This window comes from Capricornis sumatraensis, chromosome 1 (genome assembly GCF_032405125.1).
Source record: "Capricornis sumatraensis isolate serow.1 chromosome 1, serow.2, whole genome shotgun sequence".
Classification (NCBI taxonomy): domain Eukaryota; kingdom Metazoa; phylum Chordata; class Mammalia; order Artiodactyla; family Bovidae; genus Capricornis; species Capricornis sumatraensis.
This window is the reverse complement of record NC_091069.1, coordinates 187,588,124-187,602,113: the sequence shown is the minus strand read 5'-3', so window position 1 is coordinate 187,602,113 and position 13,990 is coordinate 187,588,124. Positions and strand designations below refer to the sequence as shown.

At 42.5% G+C, this 13,990-nt stretch overlaps 1 protein-coding gene across 1 annotated transcript in view; it reads left to right on the top strand.

Moving 5' to 3' along the window:
- Positions 1 to 10,178: 10,178 nt before the first annotated feature.
- Positions 10,179 to 13,990, top strand: part of LOC138076483 (nmrA-like family domain-containing protein 1) — a 20,080-nt gene continuing 16,268 nt past the window's right edge. The window contains exon 1 of the mRNA XM_068968672.1: positions 10,179 to 10,218. Within this exon, the coding sequence (XP_068824773.1) occupies positions 10,179 to 10,218 (40 nt within the window). The remainder of the gene's footprint in view (positions 10,219 to 13,990) is intronic.

Sequence of the window (13,990 nt, the reverse complement as noted above, 5' to 3'; positions counted from 1 at the left end):
GCCTAAATTCTGATTTGGGTAAGATGATTCTTTGCGATACTAGTCTGCCATCTTCTCTGTCTGCTGGATTTCTGAATAAAGTTGCTATTTCTTGCCTCAACACTTTGTGTCTTGATTTATTGGCCTGTCATGCATTGATCAGTATGAGCTTGGACTCAGTAACACTCAGAGAACCAATAGCAGATAAAGTGACTGAATGGACATGAGTTTGAGCAAGCTCCAGGAGATGGTGAAGGACAGGAAAGCCTGGTGTGCTGCAGCCCATGGGGTCACAAAGAATCGGACAGGACTGAGCAACTGAACAACAACAACAAAGTGGCTGAACGCTTGATCATTGCTTGGAAATATGAGCATGGAAATAAAAAGTTGGCGACTTAGTTAAGGCTGATTTTCATGAACCAGCTTAGAGCTGAGAGGCAATTAGGAAAACATTTAGTTAATGATGGCTATGGCTGCATAATGTAAATAATTGTGGTGAAACAGCCAATCATTTTGGAGTATCGTGAACACTAAAGAAAAGCTCAGCCTATAAAAAAATTAAAGAATTAAATTAGGCATGTTTTCTAGCTACCTAGAGAAAACTGGGAAAGGGATAAAAGTAGCAAAAATTAGAATACCAGATGACAAAATTTAGCAATCAGACATTTACATATAAAGAAAATATTTGCCTTAGAATTATTATATTACTAATGTAGTCTGGCAATAAAAATATTCAAACAAACTGTACAATGTAGAAAGTGAAAGTCCTTTTTCTTACTCTTTTTTTTTTTCCATCTCACTCCTCAGAGGTAACCTCAGTTAAAAATTTAATGTCTGAACCTTTAGACTTTTGATAGGTAGACAAATTTATTAATATCATGCTATACATATTCTTTTATTTTAATATACTATCCTATAGGTTGGCTTTTTTTCACTTAGCAATCTAAAATGCACTAAATTCCATATTAGTACATATACATTTAGTTCATATTTTAAAACTAGTTGCATGGTATTCCACTGTAAGTATGTGCCATGATCTATTTTATTATTCCCCTTTTACACAGATGGGAAACAGCAGCTATTTAAAGAGAAGTAGAAACCGTGTCCCTGGGAGGGTCAGGCCAGGGCACAAATGCATTAATATAAGGACAGTTGGTCAGTCTCCAGGAGCCTAGTGACCAGACCACGGGATCCCCGTGAGCACAGCTAAGAATTGGAGGGGGCTAGTGGTGCTAAGAGCAGGGTCTAGACCACCTGGGGTTGAACTCTGTTTCCACCATTACTGAGAGCCCTTAGGCAAATTTAACCTCTGTACCTCATTTGGCTTGTCTGTAAATTAGAAATTACGAGAACACCTACTTCACAGGCTTTGTTAAAATTCCTTGAGTTAGTAAATATAAAACATTTAGGATAATTGTCTAGCCCATGCTGCTGCTGCTAAGTCGCTTCAGTCATGTCCGACTCTGTGCGACGCCATAGACGGCAGCCCACCAGGCTCCCCTGTCCCTGGGATTCTCCAGGCAAGAACACTGGAGTGGTTTGCCATTTCCTTCTCCAATGCATGAAAGTGAAAAGTGAAAGTGAAGTCGCTCAGCCGTGTCTGACTCTTAGTGACCCCTAGCCCATAATAAGTTATCAATTATTATGTAGGTCGTAGAAGGGTGTTGAATGTTATGTAAATACAGTGGAAAGCCATTGAAATGTTTTCAGTAGGGGAAAGAGTTGACGCAGTTTTTATTTTTATATGATCACATTCTCCATGGATGGAGAATGAGTTGGAGGGAGGTGGAAACTAGACCACTCACTTATGAAGCTATTGCATTGGTCCAGGAGAGAGAGACCATTGCTATACAGTGGTGACAAAGGAGACAGAGAGACATGAGCAGATCTTAGATCTATTTTGAAGACAGAATTGAATGGACTTGTAGAAGGGTGAGGGGATGGAGACATCAAGAAGCTCTCAAAAAACGCTGTGGTGTGCCAGACTGGGGAAGCCTGAAAGGGAAAGAGTTAAAAACTGGGAGGGGATTAGGGTTTGATTTTGAACTCAGTAAGTTTGAGATGTTATGAAACATGGAAGCAGATGTTGTCAAGTAGGCAGTTCCATCTACAAATACAAAATTAGATATATGTTAAAATCTTATAATGCATCTAGGCTTCATTAATCTTATTTGTTGTCAATCATGAATTTGTATTCAACAAGTAGTAATTAAGCAATAAATTATGCATTGAATGCTAACATATTTTATTGGCAGTGGAACATTTTAATTGGATTCTTTCCTCTAACTAGAAAAGCGCTGTATCTTGCACGTGCACTGTTGGCTGTATACTATTCTACCATATGGCTATACATAATTTAATCATTTTCTTTGTTTTTTCTAATTTTTTGACATTTGAAATAATACTTCAATGAATATTTTTTTGTTCATAAATCTACATCTGAGCTTTTAAAATAATTTTTGAGGGGGTTTAGGATAGGTTTGTAGAAACAATTCTTTGTCAACAAACATGATCTTTTTTAGGATTCTTTTTTTAGTAGTAAAATATTATTGTCTATATTCATTATACTGTGTACTAGATCTCTTTTTTAGGACTTTGGAAACATACTGTCAACTCAGTTTCCAAAAAAGTTGTATTAATTTACACTCTTGGTCACAAGCTATGCATGTTCACCATACCATGGGGATCAAAATTAAAAACTTTTGCTAATCTAAAGTGAAGTGAAGTGAAGTCACTCAGTTGTTTCCGACTCTTTGCGACGCCATGGACTGTAGCCTACCAGGCTCCTCAGTCCGTGGGATTTTCCAGGCAAGAGTACTGGAGTGGGTTGTCATTTCCCTCTCCAGAGGATCTTCCCCACCCAGGGATCAAACCCGGTTTCCCACAGTGTAGGCAGACCCTTTACCCTCTGAGCCAGGAATCTAATATAAAAGGTTGAAAGTGAAAGTGAAGTCACTCAGTCGTGTCCGACTCTTTGCGACCCCAGGGACTGTAGCCTACCAGGCTCCTCTCTCCATGGGATTTTCCAGGCAATAGTACTGGAGTGGGTTGCCATTTCCTTCTCCAGGGGATCTTCCCCACCCAGTGATCTAACCCGGGTCTCCTGCATTGTAGGCAGAGGCTTTACCTGTCTGAGTCACCAGGGAAGTCCAATAAAAGGTTAGTTGTTTAATTTGCATTTCTTTAACAACCAGTGATAGGACTATCTCTGCTAATCTCCTGTTGCTGTTACCACTGACAGAAGGTGTGGTTCTCCTTACCTGCAGTCTTCTCTCTGCCCTCATTATCCCTTTCCCCTGGTTTGTGATTAGTAGCTCAGTCATGTCTAACTCTTTGTGACCCCATGTACTGTAGCCTGCCAGGGCCCTCCGTCCATATGATTTTTCAGCAAGAACACTGAAGTGGGTTGCCATTTCCTCTTCCAGGGGATCTTCGCAACCCAGGGCTCTGATCCCATCTACTCTGTCTCCTGCATTGCAGGCAGATTCTTTAACCACTGAGGCATTGGGGAAGTCCCAATGGTTTATTTGACCCAATGCTTCACCTTTCATCTCCAGTGACACTCCTTCCGTCCTCACTGCACTCCTCCCTACTTCTCAGTTCAGTTCAGTCGCTCAGTCATGTCCGACTCTTTGCGACCCCATGAATCGCAGCACGCAAGGCCTCCCTGTCCATCACCAACTCCCAGAGTTCACTCAGACTCACGTCCATCCAGTCTGTGATGCCATCCAGCCATCTCATCCTGGGTCGTCCCCTTCTCCTGGCCCCAATCCCTCACAGTATCAGAGTCTTTTCCAATGAGTCAATTCTTCGCATGAGGTGGCCAAAGTACTGGAGTTTCAGCTTTAGCATCATTCCTTCCAAAGAAATCCCATGGCTGATCTCCTTCAGAATGGACTGGTTGGATCTCCTTGCAGTCCAAGGGACTCTCAAGAGTCTTCTCCAACACCACAGTTCAAAAGCATCAATTCTTCGGTGCTCAGCCATCTTCACAGTCCAACTCTCACATCCATACATGACCACAGGAAAAACCATAGCCTTGACTAGACGGACCTTAGTCAGCAAAGTAATGTCTCTGCTTTTGAATATGCTATCTAGGTTAGTCATAACTTTTCTTCCAAGGAATAAGCGTCTTTTAACTTCATGGCTGCAGTCACCATCTGCTATGATTTTGGAGCCCCCAAAAATAAAGTCTGACACTGTTTCCCCATCCATTTCCCATGAAGTGATGGGACCAGATGCCATGATCTTCGTTTTCTGAATGTTGAGTTTTAAGCCAACTTTTTCACTCTCCACTTTCACTTTCATCAAGAGGCTTTTTAGCTCCTCTTCACTTTCTGCCATACGGGTGGTGTCATCTGCATATCTGAGTTTATTGATATTTCTCCTGGCAATCTTGATTCCAGCTTGTGTTTCTTCCAGCCCAGCGTTTCTCATGATGTACTCTGCATATAAGTTAAATAAGCAGGGTGACAATATACAGCCTTGATGTCCTCCTTTTCCTATTTGGAACCAGTCTGTTGTTCCATGTCCAGTTTTAACTGTTGCTTCCTGACCTGCATACAGATTTCTCAAGAGACAGGTCAGGTGGTCTGGTATTCCCATCTCTTTCAGAATTTTCCACAGTTGATTGTGATCCACACAGTCAAAGGCTTTGGCATAGCCAATAAAGCAGAAATAGATGTTTTTCTGGAACTCTCTTGCTTTTTCGATGATCCAGAGGATGTTGGCAATTCAGGAATCCCTCAGAAGAAATGGAGTAGCCATCATGGACAACAAAAGAGTCCAAAATGCAGTACTTGGATCCAATCTCAAAAACGACAGAATGATCTCCGTTCATTTCCAAGGCAAACCATTCAATATCACAGTAATCCAAGTCTATGCCCCAACTAGTAACACTGAAGAAGCTGAAGTTGAATGGTTCTATGAAGACCTACAAGACCTTTTAGAACTAACACCCAAAAAAGATCTCCTTTTCATTATAAGGGACTGGAATGCAAAAGTAGGAAGTCAAGAAACACCTGGAGTAACAGGCAAATTTGGCCTTGGAATACGGAATGAAGCAGGGCAAAGACTAATAGAGTTTTGCCAAGAAGATGCACTGGTCATAGCAAACACCCTCTTCCAACAACACAGGAGAAGACTCTACACATGGACATCACCAGATGGTCAACACCAAAATCAGACTGATTATATTCTTTGCAGCCAAAGATGGAGAAGCTCTATACAGTCAACAAAAACAAGACCAGGAGCTGACTGTGGCTCAGATCATGAACTTTTTATTACCAAATTCAGACTTAAATTGAAGAAAGTAGGGAACACTGCTAGACCATTCAGGTATGACCTAAATCAAATCCCTTATGATTATACAGTGGAAGTGAGAAATAGATTTAAGGGCCTAGATCTGATAGATAGAGCGCCTGGTGAACTATGGAATGAGGTTCGTGACATTGTACAGGAGACAGGGATCAAGACCATCCCCATGGAAAAGCAAAAAAGCAAAATGGCTGTCTGGAGAGGCCTTACAAATTTCTGTTTATAATTATGTATTTGTTAGCATAAGTGGTTGATTAATCCTTATTTCTCCCTAAATCCAAAGCTTCAAGAAAATACCAGAATATTTTGTTCATCATTGAGTCCTCACTCCAGAAACAGTTATGGAATGAATTAATAGACAAAAAAATGAATAGGAAGTGGGAAGAGAGAGACACTATAATTGGCAAGCCTAGGTTACATGCCTCTGCTGGGAGGCAGGTCTATTACCGAGAAAAGAGGCAGTGGCACAAAAATGGTCAATGGGAAATTAGTATGAGCTGGACAGCTATCCCAGTTTGTATCGACCACAAGACATTCTAAATTTTCATGTAGACAGAGCTGCAGATTTTCTTTGTTAGGAATTTCTTTATCACATATAGACTGAAAAAGTCCTCATCCTGAGTGAAATTAATGCATCTTTACATTTTCCTCTAGGTGTTTTCTTTTTATTGTTTCCTTTAAACATTTGCTAGTAGTTGGACAGGTGTCATTGTGAAAATGTAGAAGAAGACACAGAAAGCAAAGTGTGGCATACAAGAAGACATCTTCTGAACTGGACAGATGTGAAAGAAAGGAAAACTTTGTCTTCTGATACACATCACATCAGACTTTCTTTGGGGGGTGCTGTGTGTCTCAGGAGAAAGTTGGTTCCCTAAATAAGGGTTAGAACCAGAGCCCTCTGCTTGGAAGCACAGAGTCCTAACCACTGGACCACCAGAGAATTTTCTGATATGATTTTCTTTTGCTGGTTTGGTAGGGTAAAATGGAATATCTTAATGTTAATATTGTCCTCATCAGAATATTCATAGGGCCAGCATCATTAAAAGAAGACTCAAAGAGTCGGACACGACTAAGCAACTAACACACACACACACACACACACACACACACACACAGAGTGGACTGAGTTTTCTGATATGGATCGAAAGACACCTGTAGATTACATTGGGTAGTATGGCCATTTTAACTTTATTAATTCTCCCAGTTTGAGAGCATGGACTATCTTTCCATTTCTTTGAGTCATCTTCAGTTTCCTCTATTAAATGTTTAGTAGTTCTTGGCATAAAAGTCTTTTACCTCCTTGATCAGGTTTATTCCTAAGTATTTTTTTATGCAATTTAAAAAGGGATTTTATTTTTGTTTTTACATTTCCTTTCTGATATTTCATTGTTAGTGTAAAGAAATGCAACACATTTCTGTATGTTGATCTTGTATGCTGCTACCTTGCTGAATGACTGAGCTTTTTAAGTGTAACACAGATCTTCTCAGACCACATCAGCATGCCAAAGTGAGAAGCTGAATGAGCGATTACAAAACAGTATTTGATGCTCAACCAGCTAAATTTCCCAAATCCTCTCCCCATGCCCAGCCAGCCCCAATTCCTCCTGATAATCCAAGAATTTCTCTAAGGAGGTGTCCTCACTTGCTTCCTCTTTATGGTATTTGTCTACCACCCCCAGTCAGGACCAGGGCAGCTGGGGCCTCTGGCTTAGACGGCATGGCTTGGCTTTCAGTTTGTTTGGTTTTTTTGGCCCCATGGCATGCAGGATCTTAGTTCCCCAGCAGTGGAAGTGTGGAGTCTTAACTACTGAACCACCTGGGAAGACTAAGTAGTTTAATTTCATGTAATCCTCACCACATCTATAAGAGGGAGATACTACAATCACTGCCCCACCCCCCATTTTATAAATGAAGAACCTGAAGTTTAGGGAAATTTTACAAAGTGTCCAAGAGGGAGGATTGGGATGGTCATACTCTAAAGCTTTTGTCACGTGTTACACAGCTTTCTAGTTGTGGATTTACTGGGTTGAGTTAATTACACTTGGAAGTAAGAAGCAAACATAGGCAAGGGAGTGCAGAGCTAAAAGTTGAGAGCAGAATCCTGCCCACTCTCTCATTCTCTTGGCTGGGCAGACCAATAAAGCAAACTCTTCCTATCAAGGGGACCCTAAATAAATGTTGAGACATCAGCTTAGGATGCCTTCCAATTACAAAGAAAACGGCATCACTGACTTCTGTTTGAACACCTAGTCTCTTAATGGGTTGCTACTTGCCCTGGTAGAGATTAGCTTAGTTAAAAAGCTAACTTTTGTTTTTTCTTTTTTTCCCACAGGATGAGATGGTTGGATGGCATCACTGACTCAATGGACTTGAGTCTGAGCAAGTTCTGGGAGATGGTGAAGGACACGGAAGCCTGGCGTGCTGCAGTCCATGGGGTCACAGAGAGTCCGACATGACTGAGCGACTGAAAAACAAAGAAGTGGGCATTTAGATAGTCTCCAGGTGTTTTTTAAATACAAATAATGCCATGGACAAACTTCCTTGAATATAAATCTTTTTAATGGCATTGAGAACTCTCCATATGGCTAGGGTAAAACTATATGTAGCGTAGGATAGCAGAGGTGTCATATATCTTTCTTGTGACATGAAATGGAAAGATGTGAATTATCAACTCTTCCAGTCTGTAGCAATTCCAGAATTTACCTCTCTGTTTCCTTGTGGGTTATACTATACCAGAGGGTGGGTGGGAGAACTGCTTCCTCTCACAAGGATGAACAGGCAGGAGTAGGTGATAGGCGCAGGAGGGTGGAGGGAAAGGCAAGGGGCAGACAGGCTGCAGGCAAGGGGCAGGTTACTCCCTATTTTGGATCCATCTTCACAGCCTTTTGGCAGAAGGCTCCAGGTAATCCTGTGGTATTTGCTATTTTCAGCTCCTCTTCATTTGTGATGCAGAATTTGTGCCCTACAGCTTTCCCAGGGACCTAACGCTACCAATTATTCTTTCATTCATTCAACAAATATTTAACCTCCACCTGCCATGTGCCAGATATAGTTGTAGGCACTGGAGCTATATGCAAGTGAATAGAACAAAAACAGCCTAGCTGTGGGGAGCAGGGAGCAGAAATAAACATATGCAAAACAAACATGCCTGTAACACGTCAGGTCATAAATGTTATCAAGAAAAATAAAGCAGAGTATGGGGGGAAGGAGAGAGCCACCTTCAATCCACAAATGTGTTCAAGTCTTTCCTACTGAAATAAAACTTTATTGAGCCTTATAACCTTACTTCCTTTATAGCAAGTTTCCTTAAAGGGGACACCTACATTTGCATTTGTCATTCCCTCAGCTCCCAGTTTCTCAACCAGCTGCAGCCCCAAACCCAAAGGTCCAGTTCTGAGCTCATTTCCCCCTGAGCCCCACTACTGTTTCTCCACTGCCAACCCCTCCAGTTGGCAGAGCCATTTTTAGTCCTTTCTCACTTTCCCTTCCCCCATCCAATCAATCATAAAGGCCTTCTTACTTTTACTTCCTGAATATCTTTCTCTTCACCCTCATTGTCACTGCCTCTGTTGGCTTGCTAGGGTCGCTGCACCAAAGTACCATAAAGTGGGTTGATCAAACTACAGAACTTTATCATCTCATGGTTCTGGAGGCTGGAAATCCAGCTTTTGGTAGGTCTGATTCCTTCTGCAGGCTGTGAGGGAAGGATCTACTCCAGATCTCTCTCTTAGGCCCGTGGATGGCCACCTTAACGTTCACATGGCGTTCTCCTTGTATTTTCACATTGTCTTCCTTCTGTGTTCAAATTTCCCACTTTCTCTTGATTGATTGATTGGCCATGTTGTACAGCATGTGGGATCTTAGTTCCCTGACCAGGGATGGAACCCATACCCTTTGCAATGGAAGCACACTCTTAACCACTGGACCACCAGAGAAATCTCCAAATTTCCCCTTTTTATAAGTAGATCAGTCATATTGGATTAGGTACATTCTAATGATCCACTTTACCTTGACTGGACCTCTGTATATACTCTCTCTCCAAATAAGATCACATCCTGAGGTGTTGAGAGGTAGGACTTCAACCCAGGAATCTTGGAGGGGCACAATTTAATCCAAAACATCGCTTTCATTCAAGGTTTTGTCACTTCTCAACTGTATCATTTCTTATTTGTCTCCTTAGGGGAGTCCCTGCTCCCAGCATTATCTTCTTTCAATCCATCCTCCACTCTGCTGCCAGAGGATCACCTAAAACCTGCTGTGGCTGCCAGGATAAATCCACAAACCGGCCCTTTGTCCTCTGCCTTCTGCCATCCTTCCCAATCTTACTTCCCACCATTCAAGTAGCATTTTTGCAGCCATCTTGAGCCCTTTGTCATGATTACCCTGCCTGTGAACTTGACTATGTGTGGCTCCTCCTGCCTAGGATGGTCTCTTCCTGCTCTCACTAACTGAACGGTTCATGGGGTCTTCAGGCCAGCTCCAGTGACATCTTCCCTCAAAAGCCTTCCCTAACACCCCCATTCTGGGTTTTGTGTTTTCCCTCCAGGACCTACATTCCCTCTGCCTTTCTCTCTGCTTTTCTTTTACTTACTAGTCTGTCTTCCTTACCAGAGCCTCTAGTTCAGTGCCTAATATACCAAAAGTACTCACTACACATTTGCTGAACACATGAGTAAGTGAATAAATGAAACCTCCTTTAGAAAATTGCAGTGTCAGAATTAGTTAGGTGGTGATAACAAAAGTTTTTACAAGGCAGGGACAAAGTCAGCGGTGGGTGTGGTAATCAGAAAGGTTTTAAATTCTAAAAGGCAGACAGAAACTGCATTTCAGCTGCTGTCGCTGTTCGGAGGAAAGTACTGCTACTGCATTGACTGTTTAGCAACATGACCAGCAAGAAAATAATTGCAGTGTTTGGAGCAACAGGTAAAAAACTTCTTACTTTAAAAGTGTGTGCTGACTTGGCTTACTTTCTTGTTTTCCTGTTTTTAACTTCAGAGCCTACAAGCATAGACTGAACAAAGAGCCCTTTGGAGAAATTTGAAAAAGTTTATCATTTGCTTGCATTTCTGATGTGGTAAAAGGGCAGGGTGATTTGACTTGATTTGTTCAGAAATGATCTCAGAGGCACAAGGACATCTGACATATTCTCTTGTTCTTGATCATGGGCTGATTTGTTGGTGTAAGTCTCATTTCAGCACAAGTTATCCGCTACAGACTTTTCTCCACTCACTTCCTGACAAACACAAGGAGCAAATGTGAGAAGGCCATGGGCATGTAGAAGATAGCTGCATCCTGACCAGAACAGGAAGGACTCTGAAAGGACGGAGTGGGTGGGGATTAGAAGAACGCACGCCCGGACTTCTCTCCTGCACAGCTGCCCGAGCCTTGAAACTGGCATTTCTGCTTCCACTCTGCCTCCCTCACAATCTGTTCTCCAACAGCTAGACCTATCTTTGCAAATCTTTCCAATCAGCTCACTCTCCGTCTGTCAGTTCTCATTTCTGCCTTTTGATGATCTATTTGAGACTGTTGGATCATGGCAGGTCTCGGCTGAAACCCCCCCAACAGCGCCCCCTACCTCACTCAAGTGAAACGAAAGCCCGACTATTGGCCTGCAAGACCCTTCTCGCACTTCCTCCTGTGCCATTCTCCCTCTCCCACTCTGCCTGTTCCTCAGACACACTCCCAACTTAAGGCCTTTGCACTGGCTGCTCCCTCAGCCTAGAATAATCTTCCTTCCTTCGTCACCCACGATGTTTTCTCTCTCATGTCTTCCAAGCCCATAACTGCTCTCCAGACTTTCCTTTTTTAAAATGGCAACTTCACTCCACCCTGCCACTGTCTGACTCCCCTTCCCGCTTGATTTCTTCCTTTACCATCTTCTCTCCACACTAGGATAGAAGCTCTATGAGGACAGGGGTTTTATCTGAAGGGAGGCAAGTGCTAAAGTGGGGAGAAAAGAGAAGTAAATTCTCAAAAACCCAACAGCCATGGGCTTCCCAGGTGGCTCAGTGGTAAAGAATCTGCCTGCCAATGCAGGAGACACCAACCAGTTTGATCCCTGGTTTAGGAAGATCCCACATGCTGCAGAGCAACTAAGTCCGGCAGCTGCTGAAGCCTGTACCCTCTTCAGCCTGTCTTCCACAACAACAGAGGCCGCCAAAATGAGAAGCCCTCATACTGCAACTAGAAAGTAGCTCCCACTAGCCTGGACTAGAGAAAGCCCATATAGCGGTTCCCCACATTGCCCCCAAAACAACTCCAAGAGCCAGGTATGACACTGACTTTAAAAGGAAGAAAAAGGCAATCAGATGAGGGGATGACTGTATATTGTATTAGGGCAATAGTGAAGCTGTTGGTTTTTCCTGAAAGAGATGAGAAGTCACTGAAGGGTTTTGAGCAGAGTTGTGACATGATAAGACTTGGTGCTAAAGCTTCATGTTGGTTTCTGTTTGGTGAAGAAGCTGTAGGGGGCAAAGGCTGAAGCAGGGAGACTTAGGAGGCTGTTGCCGTAAATCAGGCATGATTGACAATGGCTTAGGCTAGGGAGTGGTCAGAGTCCCAATATGTTTTAAGGAGCATTGACATGGTTCCCTGATGGGTCAGATATCAGAGGTAAAGAATGACTCCTAAGTGTTCTGGCTTGAGCAAATGAAAGAATAAAGTTGTGAAATGGGGAGGACCTGGAGGGAGCAGGTCAAGACAGGTCAGGAGCCCTGTTTCAGTTTCTTTAAACTTGAGTTGCTGCCTAGGCATTCAGAATAGAAGGATGGTAAGAGCCTTGGGAGTGGCTCCTAAAGGAATCAGGTTAGATGTGTTAAAGTTGAAGAAAGTTGGCTTGCAGTTGGCTGAGGAGGTGTGCTGATTGCTTTTCTGCCCAGTTTTAATCCTTTGTTCAATAACCTTGGATTTCTGGGTGTGTGTTTGGGGATTTGGGAAAGGGTTACTAGATTTGGCAGATAAAAATACAAGATGCCTAATTAAACGTGATAGGGAAAGTGTTAACCCTTACTTGTGGATGCGTTTGCATGTCAAACACTTGAGCATCATCTCCAGTGTCTGCCATTAAAATGCTGCTCTCTTCATGGACTCACCTGCAAGGGAGCACAGCCAATATGGTTGAATTCGTCCCCTGGTTTGAGTCTTAATGAGACATTAAAGTGGGTGTGATTAGGAGAGCCAGTTCTGGTTTTGGTTCAACTCCTCTTATTTTTTCATATTTGTCCATATTGCTTGCTTCTCCATTTTATATGGGTCCAGGCAAAGACTGTCCATCTGAAAGCTGAGAATGCAGAGCACAGAGGTTTCATTATTTGTCCTTCCTTCATTCACTCATTCTTTCATTCAATAAACAGATATTGAAAGCTTGCAAGGTTCCAGGCACTAATCTCAAAACATGAATGGCAAACGGGGATAAAGAGTAAAGAGTTTGTCTTCAAGGTGAACTTTGTTACAGTACAGTCATAAGGAAATGATTACAACAGTTAGTGTTTTGAGTTGCACCGTGTCCCTCCCCTAGTTCATATGTTGAAACCCTAATCTCTAGTACTTCTGAATGTGACAGTATTTGCACACATGCAGTGTGTTATTATATTGTTAAAGAGGTCATTTTAAAAGGCAGTTCAGTTAAAGTGAGGCCACAAGAGTGGGCCACAGTCCAATCTGACTGCTGTTCTCTTGAGAAGAAGGAAGTTTGACACAGAGACACGAGGGCCTCAAGTGCACACAGGAAGGGCCGCATGAACACACAGTGAGCTGCCTCTCTTTTTACAATCCGAGGAGAGCGGCTTCAGGAGAAATCAAGCCGGATGAGGACACCTTGTTCATGGACTTCTGGCCTCCAGGGGTGTGAAAAATATGGGGTGTTTAAGCCACCATTCTGTAGAATCTGGTTATGGCAGCTCTAGCAAACTAATAAGGTCAACAGATTTTTTTAAATTGAATTTTAATTTTTATAGATGTAGCATTTCAGAAATAGTCTTCTCAATGTAATATCTTCTCCAATCTCTGAGGATATTAATCCTCTAAAAATTTTCTTCTGTTCCCTGCTTTTTTATATCTTTTCTTTTTATCAGTTTGTTTATTTTGGTTTTACCTTTCATGTTGGCAGCTTTCCTCGAACATTTGATGAACTTTGGCTATCCGTTCATATTCAGTACAAAAGTACAAAACTGGCTAAGGGTCCAAAGGCAAAGTCCCCAACGGTCTATCACTTGGGGTACCCCCAAAAAGAAGTGCCACACTCTCTCAGAGAAGTTGAGAAAATTTAGTAAAGATGGGAAAGAACAGAAAGACTAAGTAAGCAACACGAAAGGACCAAAGGACAAGAGAGATGACCAAACCCTGGGAAGAACAGCAATGTGAAGGGGCCACCACTGCTCCAACCCCTGGGTCCCCTGTTGATGCCTCCTCTGGCCAGACCCAGACTGAAGGCAAAAGAGCCCACTGATGGATTTCATACAGGGCAGCCTCTCAAGGAGCTAGGCAGGAGAGAGAACGGAAGGTGTATTTTGAACCACACACACACAAAATTCAGGACAGTTATGGGACCAGTTTGATGGAGGATCCCAAATATCAGTGAATGTGTAGAGTATGTGGTATCCCCCATAGGACATTCAGTAAATATTTGTAAAGTGGGTAAATCAGGTGAGTGATGACCATATCATGAACAGTCTTGAACACCACAAAAAGAAAC